The 21,529-nt window shown below is 48.0% G+C and overlaps 3 protein-coding genes across 9 annotated transcripts; 2 read left to right on the top strand and 1 right to left on the bottom strand.

Moving 5' to 3' along the window:
- The first annotated feature begins 573 nt into the window (after positions 1-573).
- Positions 574-5,213, top strand: LOC135258722 (E3 ubiquitin-protein ligase CCNB1IP1). Of its 3 annotated transcripts, none has more exons than XM_064342248.1 (5): positions 574-720; positions 2,062-2,360; positions 3,301-3,447; positions 4,595-4,754; positions 5,002-5,213. In XM_064342248.1, exons 2-5 carry the CDS (start codon positions 2,064-2,066, stop codon positions 5,157-5,159), a joined length of 762 nt encoding a protein of 253 aa, XP_064198318.1. In that variant the 5' UTR covers positions 574-720; positions 2,062-2,063; the 3' UTR covers positions 5,160-5,213. The 3 variants fall into 3 exon arrangements, with proteins under 3 accessions (XP_064198318.1, XP_064198315.1, XP_064198316.1); XM_064342245.1 differs by having other exon boundaries at positions 681-780; XM_064342246.1 differs by having other exon boundaries at positions 711-787.
- A 407-nt stretch (positions 5,214-5,620) lies between these two features.
- Positions 5,621-12,321, bottom strand: ttc5 (tetratricopeptide repeat domain 5). 2 transcript variants are annotated; one of them, XM_064342241.1, is made up of 10 exons: positions 12,174-12,321; positions 9,403-9,535; positions 8,929-9,140; positions 8,482-8,632; positions 8,157-8,248; positions 7,978-8,034; positions 7,170-7,316; positions 6,770-6,984; positions 6,513-6,657; positions 5,621-6,355 (listed from the first exon to the last, which is right to left on the bottom strand). In XM_064342241.1, the coding sequence occupies exons 1-10, from the start codon at positions 12,237-12,239 to the stop codon at positions 6,236-6,238; spliced, it is 1,338 nt and encodes a 445-aa protein (XP_064198311.1). In that variant the 5' UTR covers positions 12,240-12,321; the 3' UTR covers positions 5,621-6,235. The 2 variants fall into 2 exon arrangements, with proteins under 2 accessions (XP_064198311.1, XP_064198312.1); XM_064342242.1 differs by having other exon boundaries at positions 9,403-9,559; positions 12,174-12,268.
- On the top strand, positions 11,274-21,464 carry mettl3 (methyltransferase like 3). Of its 4 annotated transcripts, none has more exons than XM_064342237.1 (12): positions 11,274-11,406; positions 15,267-15,396; positions 15,972-16,153; positions 16,969-17,430; positions 18,119-18,294; positions 18,386-18,599; positions 18,860-19,047; positions 19,516-19,554; positions 20,035-20,143; positions 20,292-20,357; positions 20,532-20,644; positions 21,214-21,464. In XM_064342237.1, the coding sequence occupies exons 2-12, from the start codon at positions 15,294-15,296 to the stop codon at positions 21,323-21,325; spliced, it is 1,764 nt and encodes a 587-aa protein (XP_064198307.1). In that variant the 5' UTR covers positions 11,274-11,406; positions 15,267-15,293; the 3' UTR covers positions 21,326-21,464. The 4 variants fall into 4 exon arrangements, with proteins under 4 accessions (XP_064198307.1, XP_064198305.1, XP_064198304.1 ...); XM_064342235.1 differs by lacking the exon at positions 11,274-11,406 and adding an exon at positions 14,935-15,102; XM_064342234.1 differs by lacking the exon at positions 11,274-11,406 and adding an exon at positions 14,935-15,174.
- The last annotated feature ends 65 nt before the right edge of the window (positions 21,465-21,529 follow it).

Raw genomic sequence — 21,529 nt, 5'->3', positions numbered from 1 at the left:
ATACCTATTTTGGATCTCAAAACAGCTTGTTACTTTAACTATAAAACAAACCACTGCTTCCAAAGCTACAGTGGGATATTTTTTCGTTTAATATAGCTTGTTCGTACATATGCCTGATAGGCGGACAGGAGGATAACTTGCTTTGTAAAGTTTATTTTTGTGTGGACGAAGGCGCCGGACATGAATTACCTGAGAAACACAGTATACAGTTTATGAAGTACACCTTTATTCTTTACTCATATACAGGACAGCTTATATCCTTAAAAATACCCCGCTATATTATAGGTGATTAGCCTATACTCTGAACTGTCAGCGAAATTTCCTTCACATGGTCTAAAACCAATGTGGGTTCCACTCAACACGAAACTTTTCAACAATTCAACTTCCTCGAGAGACTCTTGTACTAGGCTACTGGTGCTGATCTGCAGACCATAGCAGAATTCAGGGTTTAAGTTGGCTGGCAAGCGATAAATACTATATAGCGCTCCCTGGCGTGCGAGATATGCTATCACACCCCAACAAATCTGTTTCACCCAGCATAAGGAAACAAAGTTTGGACTACTGCCCATGTTTCTTAGAGTATAGTGATATATCGAATAAGCACATAACAGCATCACTGCCAGCCATGTTGGCACCCTCTCCGTAACAGATTTCAGTTGGTCTGATCCACCAATCAGAGAAAATAATTTTGTATTTAACGCACGAGGCTTTTCAATTCAGGTGAGCTGCCGAGGCCCCGTAATTACAAACTACCTTCGCAACGGTGATTTAGTATTCTCGGTAAGAGGTAAAATTATATTTATTCACGAACGTATTTGTCTTTTTTATGTGCGCTATTCTAGAGAGTAAATGAAACAACTTCTAAGCCCTTGCGATTTTTTAGGCTATTAGATTAATTTGACTCGTTAATGTAGCATAATGCCTAAAGCTAATCATTAGATGCGTAGTAGATAACTAAGCTTATTTAGCTTGCTAAGATAACGGTCATAAGGCATACCGTTGGCCAGCTCGTTAACTTAGTTAGTCCAGGCTCTACAGAAGGCATATTGAGCTAGCTATAATAATTGTATGTTGAAATTGTTAGTGGCTATGTTTATTGAATTCAGTAATTTTGCCAAATTATAATATGGCGCAACTTTTGAACTAAGATTGCTAGCTGTGATAGTCTAGCTAGTCAACGTTAGTTGTTTTTTCTCGACCGAACGTTCATTTCATGTCATTCCGCGTAAGAGTGAAATAGAGGCTTACATTTGAAAGAACAAACCGTTTCAAAGTTGCAGTGATTTTTCAAAGCATTGGCTCAGACGTTGTATTTTTTACTTAAAAGTAGGCTATTACAATTATCACTAATTTATGCGTTACATGGTTGCCTGAATGTATTGTAAACTGGCGTCGCAGCATAAATTTGTGACTTGCGACAGAAGCACGTATTGAGCTTCACTAGAATGGGCCAGACTGCAGTAAAACTGATGGTTTTGTTAGTCTGTGTATTATTACAGATGGCCAGAACGCAACCACGAAAAACGGTCCAAATTGTCTTTTGGGCTTTAACTTGTTTTTGCTGTGTGAGGCGATTCTAGAGACTAAGCAGGCCCTACCTAGACAGAAAACCCCATGGATCCCCTCTGACCGACTTCCACTGTCATCCTGTTTCCCGAAACTCGGCCCTCGGGGCCCCCAATGCTCAGCAATATGGGCCTGCCATTCCTGTTCATAAGATTCACGTCTGGTTGTATCACAGGTTACAGCTAAATGACAGACGCTATGTTTACTGTACATGCTAATTGTGTGTATGTTGGTGAATGTGATACGTGTAGTGTTTAGTTTATATATATATGTATGCGCCTGTAGTGTTTGATTGTGTGATATGGTGTTTTGCATAATGTTTGTGATAGTGTGTTGTCTCCCCCCTCAGAGATGTCCATGTGTGAGGACTCTCTCCTGTGTGATTTTGACTCTCTCCTGTGTGATTTTGACTCTCTCCTGTGTGATTTTGACTCTCTCCTGTGTGATTTTGACTCTCTCCTGTGTGATTTTGATGCTCTCCTGTGTGATTGTCAGACATGTCCATGTGCGAGGACTCCCTCCTGTGTAATTTCCCCAAGTGTCGGGCGGTTCTGACGGGCTTTGCCTGGGTGACGGCATGCTCGCACGCGTTCTGTGACCAGCACGGCTCGGGTGAGTTCAGCCGCTCTCCCGCTATCTGTCCCGCCTGCTCCTCAGCGCTCTCGGGGAAGCTGGACATCGTGCGCACGGAGCTGGCCCCCTCTGAGGAGTACAAGGCCATGGTGCTGGCTGGCCTGAGGCCCGAAACCGTACTGGACATCAGCGGCCGAGCTCTCGCCTTCTGGACATACCAGGTGTGTGTGCTTGTATCAGGAGTACAGTCTGTGTGTGTGTGTGTGTATTGCAGGTGCAGCAGGAGCGCTTGTATCAGGAGTACAGTCTGTGTGTGTGTGTGTGTGTGTGTGTGTATTGCAGGTGCAGCAGGAGCGCTTGTATCAGGAGTACAGTCTGTGTGTGTGTGTGTGTGTGTGTGTGCATTGCAGGTGCAGCAGGAGCCTTGTTCGAGTACAGTCTGTGTGTGTGTGTGTGTGTGTGTGTGCATTGCAGGTGCAGCAGGAGCGCTTGTATCAGGAGTACAGTCTGTGTGTGTGTGTGTGTGTGTGTGTGTGTGCATTGCAGGTGCAGCAGGAGCGCTTGTATCAGGAGTACAGTCTGTGTGTGTGTGTGTGTGTGTGGGTGTGTGCATTGCAGGTGCAGCAGGAGCGCTTGTATCAGGAGTACAGGTGCTGTGTGTGTGTGTGTGTGTGTGTGTGTGGGTGTGTGTGTGTGCATTGCAGGTGCAGCAGGAGCGCTTGTATCAGGAGTACAGTCTGTGTGTGTGTGTGTGTGTGTGCATTGCAGGTGCAGCAGGAGCGCTTGTATCAGGAGTACAGTCTGTGTGTGTGTGTATTGCAGTGCATGAGGCTGTATAGGTACAGTCTGTGTGTGTGTGTGTGTGTGTGTGCATTGCAGGTGCAGCAGGAGCGCTTGTATCAGGAGTACAGTCTGTGTGTGTGTGTGTGTGTGTGTGTGTGTGTGTTGCAGTGCAGAGAGTTGTTCGGAGTAAGTCGTGTGTGTGTGTGTGTGTGTGTGTGTGCATTGCAGGTGCAGCAGGAGCACTTGTATCAGGAGTACAGTTTGTGTGTGTGTGTGTGTGTGTGTCTGTGTGTGTGTGTGTGTGTATTGCAGGTGCAGCAGGAGCGCTTGTATCAGGAGTACAGTCTGTGTGTGTGTGTGTGTGTGTGTGTATTGCAGGTGCAGCAGGAGCGCTTGTATCAGGAGTACAGTCTCTCTCGGGCAGATGCTCAGGTGAAACAGATGGAGAAGCTGCTGGCCCAGCAGAATCAGACCAGAGAGCTGGAGCTCAACGCCATGCGAGGGGAGATCACTTCACTCAAAAAGGTCCTGTTTCTGCTCCTGTTACTTCCCCATAGTACCGCCACATAACTGCCCATTATAAGTAAGGCCACCAGTTTGTTCCACCGGGTGACCTGCAGAGATTTAAACTTGTATTTCTATGGTTGTCCTCCAGGGGGCACTCTATAGGCACTCCAGCAGCACAGTGAAGTGGCTGATCGTACAACTGAGTTTCTAATTGAGACATTTATAAAAGCAATTAGTTGATCTAATATGTGAGAGTCAATAAGGAAAGTGAACATGGATGGAGTAAATACAATGAAAAGCATGTCTGAGTGAACGAGTGAAGCAGTTTCTGCCTGATACACAGCATACTGATGGATTGAATTTATTTTGCACAACTTGCAATTGAACAATAAAGTATGCAAAGAAGATAACATTAGATCAACATTTAAAAATTAGAGTAGTGACTGGATGACATTCAAGATTTTATTCTTAAATGCCAATATTTCACTGGAGAAAATTCCCAATTACTGTGAATGTTTAAACAAGCATGTGATCAATGGGAGGACGATTCTGTCCGCTCGGCATCTTCATCACGTGTCCGTTTATTTTTGCACTACTTTGCAAAAATAAAAATTCAAGAACAGCTTGAACAGCTTACAAATGAGCATAGTGCTGTGATGGTGTGTGTCTGCAGGTTATGGTGTATTAGTGTAAGTGCTATGTGTCTGTGGTGCAGGTGACGGTGTATTAGTGTAAGTGCTGTGTGTCTGTGCTGCAGGTGATGGTGTGTAAGTGCTATGTGTCTGCTGCAGGTGATGGTGTATTACTGTGAGTGCTGTGTGTCTGCTGCAGGTGATGGTGTATTTGTGTAAGTGCTGTGTGTCTGTGCTGCAGGTGATGGTGTATTTGTGTAAGTGCTGTGTGTCTGTGCTGCAGGCGATTGTGTATTAGTGTGAGTGCTGTGTGTCTGTGCTGCAGGCGATGGTGTATTAGTGTGAGTGCTGTGTGTCTGTGCTGCAGGCGATTGTGTATTAGTGTGAGTGCTGTGTCTGTGCTGCAGGCGATTGTGTATTAGTGTGAGTGCTGTGTGTCTGTGCTGCAGGCGATTGTGTATTAGTGTGAGTGCTGTGTGTCTGTGCTGCAGGCGATTGTGTATTAGTGTGAGTGCTGTGTGTCTGTGCTGCAGGTGATGGAGGAGTACAAGAGGAAGTACAGTGATGTGTCAGAGCGGTTGATGGAGAGGAACAGACAGTATCAGAAGCTGCAAGGCCTGTATGATTCACTGAGGCTGCGCAACATGGTGGGGGAGAGAGACGGGCGAGTCGCACCCCCCCAGTACAGCACAGGTCAGACCAACAACCCCCCTATTACATGAAATTTGATGTCATGGAGCATAATTACTGTAATGTGCCATGTAATGGATGGAATATGATGGTTATGCATGTAATGGCTATGCTGTAATAGATGTAATGACTAATGTTATATGATAACTGTAATGTAATGACTAACACAACACAGTGTAATTACTGTAACATAACGTGGAAAAATGCCTGTGGTCTCAAAGCAGGGCTGGTTTGCCTCCCTCCTCCCCAGGGGCGGGCAGACCAGCCTCTCCCGGCAGCAGCCCCCAGTTCCCTGGCTGTGACGGAGACAGGCTCTTCTCCTCTCTGGACCCAAACAACGCCAGGGGCTTTTTCCACTTCAGCACGCCTCCCCACCCCAAGGCCCGAGCCTTTCCCAGGAAGCAGTGAGGCAGGCGCTGTTCCGCTGCGTTATGCAAATACAGGCTGGATTTGTGAAGCGTGTTCGTGTGCTCCTCTTCCTCAGCCTGCTTTGTGCTCACTGTCTCAGTCTTAGGGCTCAGAAAGGTTACCAGAGTTACACCTGAAGACACTTCACAGGGCCATAGTGTGTATGACACTCAGGTATGAAGCAGTGAAAGGCTGAGATGCATTTACAGCTGTGTTACAGAAGAGCTAGCATGGCCACAGTGTGTGCGTATCACAGTAATGCTGAGGTGCTGTCCTGTTGCTTGAGCTCTCTAGCGCCCCCTAGGGCTTGTGACTAGCTCCCTGTTTGTGGAGCTGTCGGGACTCATCATCTGCAGAGGAGGCTGGCAGTACTGCAGTCAGTAACAGTAAGAGGCTCCTCCTACTGTTTTACTCTCTGTCATCACTAAAGTTCTGAGATTTCAAATTAAGGAACAGACAAACAGAATAGAAACAGGCTTTTAATTAATCCGAAGAAAATTCAGACATCAACCTTCTTTTCATACAAAAGCAAACAACCCCAAAAACAAAAAAATAATATTTACAAAAAGAATATAAAAACAAAATGTACACTGCTTTACTCTCTTCATTCAGTCTATATCTCCCTCTGCCTTCCACCCCTTTTTCACTCACTTTGTCCCAGTATCCATCTCAGAGGTTTCACTCAGCCTCTCCTGTGGCCCCTCCTCTTCCTCTCCTGCGGGCCTCCCCCTCTCCCTATCCATTTGCCCCTCTCACACTTTCCTCCGTTATGATCTGGCTTACTATACCATTTCAAAACAAACCCCCCTGCAAACACCCCCCATTTTCCACCACCCCCAAGTCACTCTGGAGCCCCACCCCCTCAGAAGCCCCCCAACCCTGTCCCACTCACTCTGGGTCCTGGAGCCCCGCCCCCTCACTCACTCTGGGGCTGGGAGCCCCGCCCCCTCACTCACTCTGGGGCTGGGAGCCCCGCCCCCTCACTCACTCTGGGGCTGGGAGCCCCGCCCCCTCACTCACTCTGGGGCTGGGAGCCCCGCCCCCTCACTCGCTCTGGGGCTGGGAGCCCCGCCCCCTCACTCGCTCTGTGGTCTGTAACTGACGGAGGCGGCGGTCTGGCTTCGGGCAGCCTGCTTCTTCCCGTTCACAATGAGGAGCAACGGAGAGTCGACACGGATACTGCGGAAGTCAAATGACTGCAGGGGAGGGAGGGAGGGAGAGGGAGAGAGATGGTGAGGAGGACAAACGGAGCAGTGTGTTCTTCTAAACGTACAAATAGGACAGCAAGGTGTAGGGTTAGGGTTATATATATATTGTGTGCGTTTAATCCAGTGTGCACGTGCGGATGCTGACCTGCCCGTTGTGTGTGACACTGTGTCGTTTGACCTGCGGTTCGGGGATGACCACAGTGTCACCGATCAGGACGCCCCAGCTGTCGGCTGTGTTGTAGACCATCACCGCACAGCAGTTCTCCTCACCGTCCACCATCCCAAAGGTGCTGCCGGCGACAGAGAACCAGCCTTACAACCGCACACTTCCCAGTAAGAGGCCTGACTCTTCACTGGAGAGTACCAATCACAAAGAGCGGCGACGTGATGTAATGCACTCACAAGGCCATGCGTCCCTCTGGAGCAAGGCTGAACACCACCTTCCCCAGTGCAGCTGCCCCAGGGTTGAGGCCGTGAGCCAGGGCAGACAGGCACCGGGGCTCCAGGCTTCCCACGCGGCCTGCAGGGGAGCGGAACTGCGGGGAGGAGCAGGGGCCCAGTGCAGACGGGCATAGAGACGACAACATCGACCTCAGCCTGCGCGCTTTCACCTTACCCTGCACAGAGAGAGGGAGGGAGATGGAGAGGGGGGAGGGGAGGAAGGGATGGAAAGAGGGACAGATAGAGGGAGGAAGGAGTGAGGGAGGAGGCAGAGGGTGCGGATGTTAAGAGTCACTGCAGGCACAGCACAAGAGCCTCAATGCATCGCTGCAGGTGTGAGTGCCCTCCAGTCCCAGCATGCCTTATTGCTGATGAGGATGGTCAACCGCTCCAGGTAGTCCAGCAGCTGTCTCTCTCTCTCTGGAGGTTCTGCCCAGGCTGGATCCAGGGCTGCGGCCCGGCTGAACCCGGCCAGCGCTGACCCGTACATCTCTTCATACTGGAAGAGCTGAAAGACACAGACCAGCTTCTGCTCAAAGGTGCCACAGTACAGCACATTTTAGATTCACAGCGACAGGAAAGAGTTTAATACAAACTCAGCAATGGGAAAGTCAGGTTGAGAAGGCCAAGCACTATTCCACCGTTAGACCAACAAGTTTGCAGTTCCTCAGGACCTGTCTGGCAGTCCTGCGATTCAAAATTAGATTAAAATCGTGCTCTACACAAATAATCTTGTTCCGTCACACACTGACTGTGGTTTTCACCAGAACCTGCCTCTGCTGGAGGATTACTGTCAGAACTGTACCCTGTCAGAATAACCAACCAGAATGACTGTAACCTTGAACACAGCAGAGAGAACTCAGAGACAGGAAGCACTCAGCCATGACTCTGAAAGGAGAGAGGGAGAGAAGGATGAGGGAGAGAGATGACAGACAGAGGGATAGGGGGGAAAGAAGGATGAGGGTGATGAGAGGGTAATGAGAGAGGGATGAGGGTGATCAGAAGGGGATGAGGAGAGAGGGACTGAGTGAGGGATGAGGGGAGAAAGATGATTGAGAGAAGATGAGGGAGAGAGGGATGGGGAGAAAGAAGGATGAGTTTGATAAGAGGGTGATGAGAAGGGCATGGGGGAGAGAGGGAGTGAGAGAGGAATAAGGGGGCAGTGTTACCGTGGCTCTGTTGAAGTGTAAGTCAGGGTTGGACGAGGCGGTTATGTCCACTTTCTCCTGCAGCACAGAGAGGAGGTCAGATTCTGAGTGTGTGTGTGTGAATACTCAGTCTGTTTGTGTAAATAGTCTGTATGCGTGTGTGAGAGTGTGTGAGTGTGTGCGTGTGTGAAAGTACTCACAGCCTGTGCATAGGCACTCATTGCCTGCTGTGAAACCTGGGGGTTCTGTCCACTGGTGAAGAAGAGGGAGATGTAGGCGTTCCCCAGTACATCTGAAAAACACATCGTCAAGCTACCCATAAACCTGCCCAAAACTACCCCAAATCCACCACAAAACTTCCCCAAATCCACCACCAATCAGCCCCCAAATCTACAACCAAACTACCCCAAATCTACCACCAAACTACCCTAAATCTACCACCAACCTGCCCCCAAATCTACCACCAAACTGCCCCAGATCTACCACCAAACTGCCCCAGATAGCCCTCTCCTCCGGCAGACTCACACCAGGACATGCCGTCAGTGACGTCGAGCTGCACGGCCTGACGAGCCATATCCACACTCTCCAGCACCCTCTGCCCCTGCTCCTCAGCGCCCCCTCCTGGCAGCTGCCGCAACACCATGGACAGGCTGCGCAGGGACACCTTATTCTTACACTGAGAGAGAGGGATGGGAGGAATGGGGGGGGAGGGAGAGGGAGAGAGAAAGAAAGATTAAAAGAACTGCAGCTGGAAGCCAAGCAGGACAATGCAGCCTATGATTCCAAACAGAAAAAATGGGGGAAGCATTTGAAAATTAACAGAAAAGCATACTGTAATGCATAAATGATGGTGTGTGAGTGTCAATGTGTGATTGTATGAGTGTGTGAGTGCATGAGTTTGTGAGGTTATGGGTGTGAGTGCGTGAGTGTGCGAGTGTGTGACTGTATGCTGGGACCCCTGCTGTGACAGACCTGCTGCAGAGCCCCAGTAAAGCAGGTTTTGGCCCCGATCAGATCCCCCTTCCTCCAGTACTGCTCCCCCAGGGTGTTCCAGCCCTCCACCAGCCCCGGGTCCAGCTTCACGGCCCGGGACAGACTCTCCTCAGCCTGCACACTGAACCCCGCGGCCACACTCAGACACCGGCCCCGCAGCAGGAGGAACTCCGCACTGTGTCTGTACCTCTCTGGGGGGGGGGTGCAGGGAAGAGAGACAAGACATTGCATTGGCAATATCGTTAATTTACAGTCATGCCAATAAAGCATTATTGAATTGAAAGACAATGTGAAAATGTGAGTGTGTGAGACAGAGATGAGTGTGTGTGAGAGAGAAAGAGAGATGTGTGTGAGTGTGTGTGAGGGAGAAAGAGATGAGTGTGAGTGTGTGTGTGAGAGAGAGAAAGAGAGATGGTGTGTGTGAGAGGGCTATATTGGTGACTGGAGTCCCACCTTCTTTCTCTTCCAGTCTCTTCAGAATCTTCTCCATTTCCAACGTGACATCATTCTGCTTCCTCACAGCATCCTCCACACTGTGTGTTTCAAAATAGTGGTCCCTGAAATAATAGAGCTGGTCCACAAGTTCCTATAGAACAGAGAGAAATTAACACTGCAAAGAGTGACTTAATATATGTGCGCACTCACTGACTGCACACTACTGAACATTATCACTGCACTGAGAGAGGAGGTTAATACAGTATATACACACTGCACACTACAGTATATTAATACTGAGTTAAATATAGGTCATGATCCACATACAGCTCAAAACAAACCCATTTTCTTTTGAATTGTAGAAACACTTGATCAAAAGTTCATGTGTAAAATGGCCCTAAGAACAGCTTGCACAAATACACTCTGTTCCAGAGTGAGTGAGCAATGTCACATCCATGGTAACAGCCTATTTTTTTCCAAAACACAGAACATACTGTAGGTATTAGGCTAATGCTAAGCCACTTTGGCTCTTTATGGTTGCCTGGTTGCCCAAGAAATTGCTTAGCAACAGTTCCTTATTTGGCTTCCAGATTTCTGAGAAATAAGATGAAACTCAGTCTTCAAATCTACAGTAATACCTCAAATGACCTAATCACTAAACATGTTTTAAGATTATATTTACATAAGTGAGAATGTGTACATTTTCACACCCCACCCCACTTTAGTGCGGAAAAAGAAAAGAGAAGGCCTAAGTGCAAATGTAGCACAGACTCAAAATTGGCATATAAATCTATTACCCCCCTCATTAATTAAAGCAGACAACATCCCAGCATGCACTGCTCTGTGTGCAGATCCTGGACAAGCCTGGCTACCTGATTCTCGCTGCATGAGATCTTAGTGACGTAGTTACAAATAGGCCTACTGTCTGCCAGGAGCTTCAGTGACCCAAACAACTGAACTTGCTGATGGTTTCCAAGCAACAATGTCTTACGCTGATGTTAGCATGGAAGTGAGAGCAGAGAAGGTCATACAGAGGGCATATTGACCCTGAGACATTACGCTCACCCAGACTCAAGCACTTCCTGCAGACAGGGCTAGCCAACAACCCTGTCAACAGAGCTGGAATGTGCTGCTAAACACATTGTCCGTTTAAAAGGCCTCAGTGCTAAACACATTGTCCCTTTAAAAGGCCTCAGTGCTAAACACATTGTCCCTTTAAAAGACCTCAATACTAAACACATTGTCTCTTTAAAAGGCCTCAGTGCTAAACACATTGTCCCTTTAAAAGACCTCAATGCTAAACACATTGTCTCTTTAAAAGACCTCACTGCTAAACACATTGTCTCTTTAAAAGACCTCACTGCTAAACACATTGTCCCTTTAAAAGACCTTCCTGCTAAACACACTGTCCCAAGTCTTTCTGCTCTCGATTAGTTTCATTCAGCTGAGAGCACCTATGTACGATACTACACAAGAAAATCTCTTAAATTAAATCTATGTAAACCTGTTTATGTCTGTTTAAAGGGGAAAGGTTAATCCAAACGGCAAATATTGTGCCAAAGAAGGGCCTTTCCTGGGCTCTCAAATTGACCGAAAACCTGTTAGCCTACCATCCTGCAGGTTTTCACTCCAACCCTAACAAAATCATATCTCATTCAACAGCCAGAAATCTCATTAAGCTGTTCATTACTAGAATCAGACTTGCCAAATTAAGGTTGAAATGAAAACCAAGTTGATCTCCAGGAACAGGCTTGGTTACCACTGCCTTAGGCGTTGTTGCTTCCTCTGTTAGCTAGGGATTCCACCCCCCACCCCACCCAATAATATTTTCCTCCAATAAACACAGGGCACTGGACGCAGGCTTTTGCCCCACCCTACTCAGGTGCCGTCCCAATGGTGTGAGGACGAAGACAACGGGAGGGGCAGTCTTTATCTGCAAAGCAACTCAGTACATCAGACCCCAATACAACACCTCCACCGCGCGCACATTTCTCACTTTCAGTTAACTCGTAGAAACCGCAGGTATGTCATTTAGAGTCTCCCCGCCCGCGTCTCAGTAACCCTAGTGACAACGCCCGAAGAGGACCAGATCTCCGGCAACGGGATACCCTCCCTCCCGTCTGTGTTGCTATCCGACTGCACAGGCATACCTAAACCTCGATCTCCACATACGATCTCAACACTATTTTTTGTAGTACACTCTTAACTGAAAGACCGGGTGTTCACACCAACAATTTAATTTTTAGAAGATTAGAGATCAAAGATTAGAGATCAAAACATCGACAAAAGAGAGCGGTGTAGGACACAGCAGCACAACGGCTCTGGTCCGTGTGGACCTCTGAGTTTAGCGTTCAGATTCTTAATTAAAGCTAGAGTTTAGCTTGGAATTAGCGAACTGGCTATAAAGAAAATAGCCTATCACTAAATCGATGCAACTTCGTCCACAAGCAAATAAATCTGTTAATGGAGAAGAGTAATTTCGTTATGTGTCTACATAACGTTACCTAAAGTTACAATGTTAGGCCAGCGTCCCTTTCAGTAAAAATGCAAGTCAGTGATAACCAGCAAGCAAGCTAACGAGGTTGTTATAGTAACGCGTCCGCACAATACATAGCTGGTTTGGACAGCTGGTTAACAATTGAGAGGAGTAGCTATAGAGAAACAATGCAAAACCATTTCTATAAAATAAATAAGCAGGCAATAACACACGGATCAAACAAATGCATATACCGTATATAACTCCAGAGCTGATAGAAGACTGCACGTCGCAACACTGTAAATGTAAGTACCTTCAGAGTCTGAAAATCATCGTTATCGGCCGTTTTCGACTCACTCTCCACCTCTGTGTCCGCCATCTTCACTGGGTGACAGCAAGAGCGGACGGACCTTCGTCTCTCGCGGATGGAGTTACCTACCAAACGGCTAGATATCTGCCATCTGCCGGCGAGAATAAAAACTGCACTCAAATTTAAATTGCTTGATTGGCATGACATACTTCGAAGTAAATATTGTCAAAGTGTGATAATCAATCATAATAACAACGGTAACAGTGATTACAGCAATAATATACATACATATGATCCTTTAACAGCACCAATTTACTGTAAATCTAACGTGTCTGACAATGCAGTACAATCGTTTAGCATGGATTGCATATGCATGCATATTGCATATATCAAAAAAGTATGAGCGATAACACATGCACACAATTCACCCTGTAAATTATGTCTGCAGCAGCAGCTAAAACGGTGTTTCCAACTGGCTAGAAAAGAGCAGCGCTTAAGAGAGTGACTAAAGGGCTGTATAGTTCAGTCAGCGCCTGTAGGTTATTTAAATTATTTTGCAAGTACACGGATTGCGATTTCAAATGTAAGAAGCTTTTGAGGTCTCTATACACTACCCGCATATACTGTCCTTTACGGTGGCTCTGAAGTGCAAAACACAAATATTAAAAAAAATTGCAAAAACGAAAAGGAGCAGCCCTGAGGTGCAAAACACAAACATACAAAAACTAGCTGCCCTGAGGTGCATATGCAACATACAAAACAAAAATTAGTAGCCCCAAAGTGCAACAGTGCAACACTGCACTTCAGGGCTGCACGTTTTTGTTTTTGTATGTTTGTGTTTTGCACCTCAGGGCTGCTCCTTTTTGTTTTTGCATTTTCTTTTTGTATTTGTGTTTTGCACTTCAAGGCTGCATGTTTTTGTTTTTGTATGTTGCATCTGCACCCCTGGGCCGAAAGTTTTTGTTTTTGCGTTTTCTTTTTGTTTTGTACTTCAGAGCCACCGTAGTCCTTCCTCATCATCGCCAGCACTTGGCGCTGAGGCGCTGTAGCACCCTAGGCTGTGTCCCAAACCGCAAACTTCCATGCTCCACACTACCGTGCTCCGGAATACGCACTCCAGGCAATGCTTGGGACTATGCACTCCGAACCATGGAAGTGCAGTAGCACGGAGAAACAGTTAAATGAGTGGGATGCACTTCGTGACGACATCTGACCCATAACCTTTAACCTTTGCCGTAACTATCGGTAAAATTTCGGTAATAAACCTGAGGGGAATAACGTGAGAGTGAGGGCATATTATCGACCATCTGAAATCCTACCGCATTTATTTCATATTTAATCAAGCGGACTGGACTCCGTTACCTATTTAAATGCAAGTCTTGTAAAAATTACACATAACTGTCTAAATGGGAAAAAATCTTACTTAATACATATACATTTTAGTTATATTGATATTCTAATTAATTCCATAATCGCGAACATTAAGTAGTGCAAATGTCGCTTCTTCTTAATGGCTATTTTGCTTCCTGCTACTTGGGTTACAACTGTGAATATGTAACGGATCGCTAGAAATGCTAGTAGGGACCAGCCTTTTTCATATTAACCTGAAATACACAAGACGGGACACTTCTACAATATGATCTCAAGTAAAGACAAGTTCCATGAATCTCTATGCAGTGGCAGATACATGTCCCCGTAGCAACTAAAGCTAGCACTGGGCGAAAATCGCGAAAGTACTGAAAGAATTACCTCCGGAGGATAACAAGAACGTTTTTTTCTACATAACTAGGTACAGGTTGTTACTTATATTTCGCCTATTTTACATAGACTACAGTTGAAAATCTGATGTTTTTCTGTCTACCGAACGAACCCGGTCGGTAGATGCTCACACTGAGTAGTAGTAGGCTACTGAAATATTATGATCTAGATTCTAGACTAACCAGTAGGCTAATAATATCAGCAACTTTTTGCGAGCTAGCCACTTCAATTGAATTCTCCTTTTTGCTGTCAGAAGAGCAGTGGAAGGCAACGATAGCTTGGAAAATATTAATTGCAGTTTGGATAGCTTTCAGTGTACTGTCAACCCCATAATAAAGTTGCCATTTCATTGTAAACAGTCGTGTCTGTTTTTTCATTATTTTCGCGCTGTATACTTTCGCGCTGGGTACTCAGTTAGGCAACATTTATGGAGTCGGTCATGTTTGTGGTGGCTACTCCATAGGCAAGGGGTGTATTTCAAATTAAATGAAAAGATGGGCAGTGGCGAGAATAAAACGGCAGTTTATAATTCAAGACGGGACCCGACGATTAGCACCGATGTATTCAATATAGCTCGTTACACTCGTTAAAAGTACATATCTTTAAACTAATAAAAACAACTGATACTTTACATATTGCGTTGTTCATTAACACTGTACCACTTTATTTATACACCAACTCCTGTTTACCATTTTCCTATGACATGATTTCAGTTTCCAATCCGAGAGAGTAGCCTACACTAGACTGTCATCCACCATTACCGTTGTTTTTGGCCGTTTTCGCGAAAGGAATTGTGGTATTTTTCCCAGTCGGAGCATGCACGGATGCACACTTCAAATTTTGATCAAATGGAGTGCGCATCCGGGTACTTTATCCGTGCTCCGCACTACCGAACTTCGGTTTGGACTCGCACTCCAAGATGGCGGCATGCTCGCTATGTGCACTCGGAGCATGGAAGTATGCGGTTTGGGACACAGCCATAGTGTAGCACTGGAGCTTCCGGAAGTGATCTGTTAGAAACAGGAAACGTGTCCTTTTCTAAAACACACCCGGGCGGATGCTGGAAGTTTGGAAACGATAAAAGTGCATTGCTAATATATAGTTTAAAATCCAAAGGAATTCACAAACGACAAGACTGCTGTCGCAGAAACAAATTACTGTGCTAGCCAACAAGGTTATTTTATATTTATCTATTTTCAATTTAGTCTACGCCTAACGCTCTCTTTTGATTCATTGAGAAAACTGGGTCAGTGCGCCGTAGCTAGCTAGCTAGCTAGCAAGCCAGCTAAAATATTTTGCACTTAATGCGTGTATCTCACTTCCTACTGGAAATTGCAGCAGCTTTGTTGTGACTGCACCCGCGACATGTCGGACACATGGAGCAATATCCAGGCACACAAGAAGCAGCTGGACTCCCTGCGGGTGCGGCTGCAGCGACGCCGCAAGGACCCCACGCAGCTAGGCATAGGTAACGCTAACTGACGAGTTACTGCCGTAACGCTGCATCTACAACGAGTCTACGGTGCAGTGCTAATGTACTGCAGTGTGTATATACTATATTTACCCGCTCTCAGTGCAGTGTGTATTGTATTAACCCTCTCCCCCAGTACAGTGTTAATGTACTATAGTGTGCAGTGTGTATATACTGTATTAACCCTCACTCTCTCTCTCTCAGTGCAGTGTTAATGTACTATAGTGTGCAGTGTGTATATACTGTATTAAACCTCTCTCTTAGTGCAGTGTTAATGTACTGTAGTGTGCAGTGTGTATATACTGTATTAAACCTCTCTCAGTGCAGTGTTAATGTACTGTAGTGTGCAGTGTGTATATACTGTATTAACCCTCTCTCTCAGTGCAGTGTTAATGTACTGTATAAACCCCCTCTCCCAGTGCAGTGTTAATGTACTGTAGTGTGCAGTGTGTATATACTGTATTAACCCTCTCTCTCAGTGCAGTGTTAATGTACTGTAGTGTGCAGTGTGTATATACTGTATTAACCCTCTCTCTCAGTGCAGTGTTAATGTACTGTGCTTCTCTGTGCAGAGGTGGGGTCTGTGGAGGGGGGGTCCACGCGCAGTGACAGTCCCGGCCCAGCCCTCCAGAGCACTCCCCAAGCAGAGCGCCCCCCTGACCCAGAACTGGAGAGGAGGCTTCTGGGATACCTGTCAGAGCTGAGCCTCTCGCTCCCAACAGACTCGCTCACCATCACCACCCAGCTGAGCACTGTGAGTGTGAGTGTGAGTGAGTGTGAGTGAGTGAGTGTGAGTGAGTGTGAGTGAGTGTGAGTGAGTGTGAGTGAGAGTGAGTGAGTGAGTGAGTGAGTGAGTGAGTGAGTGAGTGAGTGAGTGAGTGAGTGTGTGTGTGTGTGTGTGTGTGTGTGTGTGTGAGTGAGTGAGAGAGAGAGAGGGTGTATCTGTGTCTGTGTGTGTGTGTGTGTGTGAGTGTGCTTGATTGTAGTGTGTCTGTGGGAAATGTGTGAATTCATGTGTGGAACTGCTCAAAGCTTCGCCCAGGTAGGCAGGGGCTGGACATAACTCCACCCATGAAGGGAGGGGCTTGTGATAGCGCCGCCCATGGAGGGAGTGGCTGGTCGTAGCGCCGCCCATGGAGGGAGGGGCTGGTCATAGCGCCGCCCATGGAGGGAGGGGCTGGTCATAGCGCCGCCCATGGAGGGAGTGGCTGGTCGTAGCGCCGCCCATGGAGGGAGGGGCTGGTCATAGCGCCGCCCATGGAGGGAGTGGCTGGTCGTAGCGCCGCCCATGGAGGGAGGGGCTGGTCATAGCGCCGCCCATGGAGGGAGGGGCTGGTCATAGCGCCGCCCATGGTGGGAGGGGGCTTGTGATAGCTCCGCCTAGGGAAGCTCATATCGAACACACCTTCATCCCTTCACCAGCGCTTTATTGGCAGGGTCAGTTTGCATCTGATGTGGCAAAGCTTATGAAGGGGAAAGCGGTGTACTGAAACGGGATGGTGCATAAGAGTGCTGTGGGATATGTAGTTCTTATGTGTGTGTTCCTCTGCTTCTCCCTGTGTGTCTCAGCCTGAGGCTGCAGTCTCCCATGTCTGCATACAGAGTCTACTGCTCAAGTTCTCCGCGCAGGAGCTGATCGAGGTGCGGCAGCCCTCTGTCGCCACGCCCAGCTCTGCCCCGCCCTCCACGCTCGTCACCTCCGTCGACCACACAAAACTCTGGGCCATGATTGGGGGCGGCGCTCCGGCGCAGAGGAGTGGTGTCAAGAGGAAAGGGGAGGACCAATCACATCACAAAAGAGCTCCTGGCTCCTCCCCCTCCCTTCCTGCCCCCTCTTCACCCCCAGCACCCTCTTCCATCTCTCTGGCTCCACCCTCCTCCCAGCTGCTTGGGCCCTCTGATTGGAAGGTGGGAGGAGGGGGCGGGGCTGATAAAAAGGGCCGGGCCAGTAAGAGCCAGACATCCCACCTGGACATGGAGATCGAGAGCCTGCTCAACCAGCAGTCCACCAAGGAGCAGCAGAGCAAGAAGGTAGGACAGCAGTCCACACCCTGCCCCCCAGGGTCCTGTCCCTCAGGGTCCCGCCCCCCCCAGAGTCTCGCCCCCCAGGGTCCCACCCCCCCTGGGTCTCGCTGTGATCTGTGAGCAGTGTGGTGTGAGCTGTGATCTGTGAGCTGTGTGGTGTGATCTGTGAGGTGGGTGGTGTGATCTGTGAGCTGTGATCTGTGAGCTGTGTGGTGTGATCTGTGAGGAGTGTGGTGTGATCTGTGAGGAGTGTGGTGTGAGCTGTGAGCAGTGTGGTGTGATCTGTGAGCAGTGCGGTGTGATCTGTGAGCAGTGTGGTGTGATCTGTGAGCAGTGTGGTGTGAGCTGTGAACTGTGTGGTGTGAGCTGTGAGCAGTGTGGTGTGAGCTGTGAACTGTGTGGTGTGATCTGTGAGCAGTGTGGTGTGAGCTGTGAGCAGTGTGGTGTGATCTGTGAGCAGTGTGGTGTGATCTGTGAGCAGTGAGGTGTGATCTGTGAGCAGTGATCTGTGAGCAGTGTGGTGTGATCTGTGAGCAGTGCGGTGTGATCTGTGAGCAGTGAGCTGTGAGCAGTGTGGTGTGATCTGTGAGCAGTGTGGTGTGATCTGTGAGCAGTGTGGTGTGATCTGTGAGCAGTGTGGTGTGATCTGTGAGCAGTGAGGTGTGATCTGTGAGCAGTGTGGTGTTCTCCTCAGGTGAGCCGGGAGATTCTGGAGCTGCTGAACACCAGCACGGCGAAGGAGCAGTCCATCGTGGAGAAGTTCCGGTCCCGCGGCCGCGCCCAGGTCCAGGAGTTCTGCGACCACGGGACCAAGGAGGAGTGTGTGCGGTCCGGAGACACGCCCCAGCCCTGCACCAAACTGCACTTCCGGTCAGCCCCCCCTCACGTCCCCATCATCTCATTGGTGCCACTACATCACATGACCTTTGTGAGCCCCTGTGATTGGTTGGTTGTTGTGCAGGCGCATCATTAACAAGCACACAGATGAGAGCCTGGGAGATTGCTCCTTCCTCAACACCTGCTTCCACATGGACATGTGCAAGTACGTGCACTACGAGATCGACTGCCCCCCTGACACGGAGGGGGGGCCCCTGGGGCCGCAGGTGGGCACCACCGAGCTGGGCCTGCATGGGGCCCACACAGACAGCAACGTGGGAAAACTCTTCCCCTCGCAGGTGAGGGGGGGCGAGAGAGAGAATGAGTGGCTGTTGATGTGGAGAGTGTGGGTTGGGGTGAGAACCTGAGGGGGGCAGAGCCTGCAGTACTGTGGTGGGTGGGGCCTGTGTTGCTGCGGTGGGTGGGGCTTGCGATGCTGCGGTGGGTGGGGCCTGTGTTGCTGTGGTGGGTGGGGCTTGCGGTGCTGTGGTGAGTGGGGCCTGTGTTGCTGTGGTGGGTGGGGCCTGTGTTGCTGTGGTGACAGAATTCTCTCTGGCAGTGGATCTGCTGTGATATCCGCTACCTGGACGTGTCGATCCTGGGGAAGTTTGCGGTGGTGATGGCCGACCCACCCTGGGACATCCACATGGAGCTACCGTACGGGACCCTGACTGACGACGAAATGAGGAAACTCAACATCCCCATCCTGCAGGACGAGGGCTTCCTGTTCCTCTGGGTCACTGGCCGGTACCAGCACCCCGATCACTTCTACTGATCAATAATCTCCATTGATCATTAATCTCTGCTGATCAATAATCTCCACTGATCATTAATCTCTACTGATCAATAATCTCCATTGATCATTCATCTCTACTGATCAGTATTCTCCACTAATCATTCATCTCTACTGATCAATATTCTCCATTGATCATTAATCTCTACTGATCAATAATCTCTACTGATCAATATTCTCTACTGATGATTAATCTCTATTGATCAATAATCTCTACTGATCAATAATCTGTACTGATCAATATTCTCCACTGATCAATATACTCAACTGATCAGTATTCTCCTCTGATCATTAGTCTCTTCTGATCAATAATCTTCACAGATAAATAATCTAATAATCTGTTATGATGAACTGGGTTGCATGTGTTTATTAGAGCAGCCAGTGTTTGATCTCATGTCTCTCTGTCCCCCCCCCCTCTGCAGGGCTATGGAGCTGGGCAGGGAGTGTCTAAGCCTGTGGGGGTTAGTGTGCTTTTACTCCCTAAAGCCAGCGCTCACCACTATCACTTCAGTCTGCATGCTATGTGTATTGTGGTTCTGATGTAACCAAGTTAAACTTTTGTCATTTATCAAACGTTACAGAAAGTGCTTTTGTGAAATTCTGTTGTGCTGGGAAAACCAGGCTAACCATCATGCATTTCACCAATACCTTAACTGGCATTATTGACAGTGACTCTCTCTCTCTGAAATTCAAAATGCATTATTGGCATGAAATACATACAGAAATACAGAAATAGATTAGAGAATGAATTAGAACATAAATTGGACAAAACAATTACTGTATATACTGTATAACAACAAACAACACAATAATAAGCATAATAATGCCAAAAAAGAAAACAAGTTACTAATAATAAATTAAAAATTAAATTGTCAACCATTGTCCCTCAAATTTCCTCTGTCCCTCTCTCTCTCTGTCTCCCTCCCCCCTCTCCCCCACAGGTATGAGCGTGTGGATGAGATTATTTGGGTGAAGACGAATCAGCTCCAGAGAATAATCCGCACTGGGAGGACTGGCCACTGGCTCAATCACGGCAAGGAGCACTGCCTGGTGCGTGTGTGTGTGTGTGTGTGCGTGCGCGCGCGTGTGTGTGCGCGTGCGCGTGTGCGTGCGCGTGCGTGTGTGTATGTATGTATGTATGTATGTTGTGTATGTGTGTTGCGGTTCTTTTGACCAGGTGTGGTTGATCTCTCTCCAGGTGGGCGTGAAAGGAAACCCCCAGGGCTTCAACAGAGGGCTGGACTGTGATGTCATTGTAGCAGAGGTCAGAGGTCAAACATGATCATTTTAGATTTATAAATGCCTGAAATTCTCTCGCTCTCGCTCCCTGTCCCTCCCTCCCTTTCCTGTGTGGCAGGTTTTAGTGTACAGTGTACAGTGTACTAGTTTTAGTGTACAGTATGTGATCCCAAACACATTGAACTTCCTGCTCTCTCAGGTGCGCTCCACCAGTCATAAACCAGATGAGATCTACGGGATGATCGAGCGCCTCTCTCCAGGCACCAGGAAGATCGAGCTCTTCGGCCGACCTCACAATGTGCAGCCCAACTGGTGTGTGTGTGTGCGTGTGTGTGTGTGTGTGCGTGTGTGTGTGTGTGCGCGCGCGCATGCATTCATAACACTGTCCAGGTGTGTGTGTGCATTCATAACACTATCCAGGTGTGTGTCTGTGTGTGTGCATGCATTCATAACACTGTCCAGGTGTGTATGTGTGTGTGTGCATTCATAACACTGTCCAGGTGTGTGTGAGTGTGTGTGTGTGTGCGCATGCATTCATAACACTGTCCAGGTGTGTGTGTGTGTGTGTGTGTGTGCATGCATGCATTCATAACACTGTCCAGGTTGTGTGTGTGCATTCATAACACTGTCCAGGTGTGTATGTGTGTGTGTGCATTCATAACACTGTCCAGGTGTGTGTGTGGTATTTGTGTATGTTAAACACAGTACTTTGAAATAAGTACTGCGTTCTTGCCTTACTGTATTTTTCACATTTTGTGAGAAAAAGAAGCTCTGTCTCCACCTTCTGAGTATTACCGTGTGAACACCATCTCTCTCTTTCTCTCTCTCTACTCCCCCCCTCCCTCTCTCTGATCCCTCCCCCTTCCCCCTTTCTCTCTCAGGGTGACTCTGGGTAATCAGCTGGATGGTATTCACCTGTTGGACCCAGATGTCGTGGCTCGCTTTAGGAAGCGGTATCCAGACGGAGTCATCTCCAAGCCCAAAAACATGTAGCCCCACCCCTTAGATATGGGCAGGGCGGGGCCAGGGGTGTGATTGATATGTGTATCTGTGAGTGGACTGGATGAAAATGTTTGTGGTTTTCTACACAGCTATGAGCTTATTTTTAATAAAAGGTTGCCATGCCAACATACGACGGCTGTGTGTTCAGTATCCTTTCATAGGGCCAGACTGTTCACCATTAGATTATGCGCAGTA

The sequence above is a fragment of the Anguilla rostrata genome, chromosome 7 (genome assembly GCF_018555375.3).
Source record: "Anguilla rostrata isolate EN2019 chromosome 7, ASM1855537v3, whole genome shotgun sequence".
NCBI classification, from domain to species: Eukaryota; Metazoa; Chordata; class Actinopteri; order Anguilliformes; family Anguillidae; genus Anguilla; species Anguilla rostrata.
The sequence above is the reverse complement of the archived record's forward strand: the minus strand, read 5'-3'. Positions and strand labels throughout refer to the sequence as shown.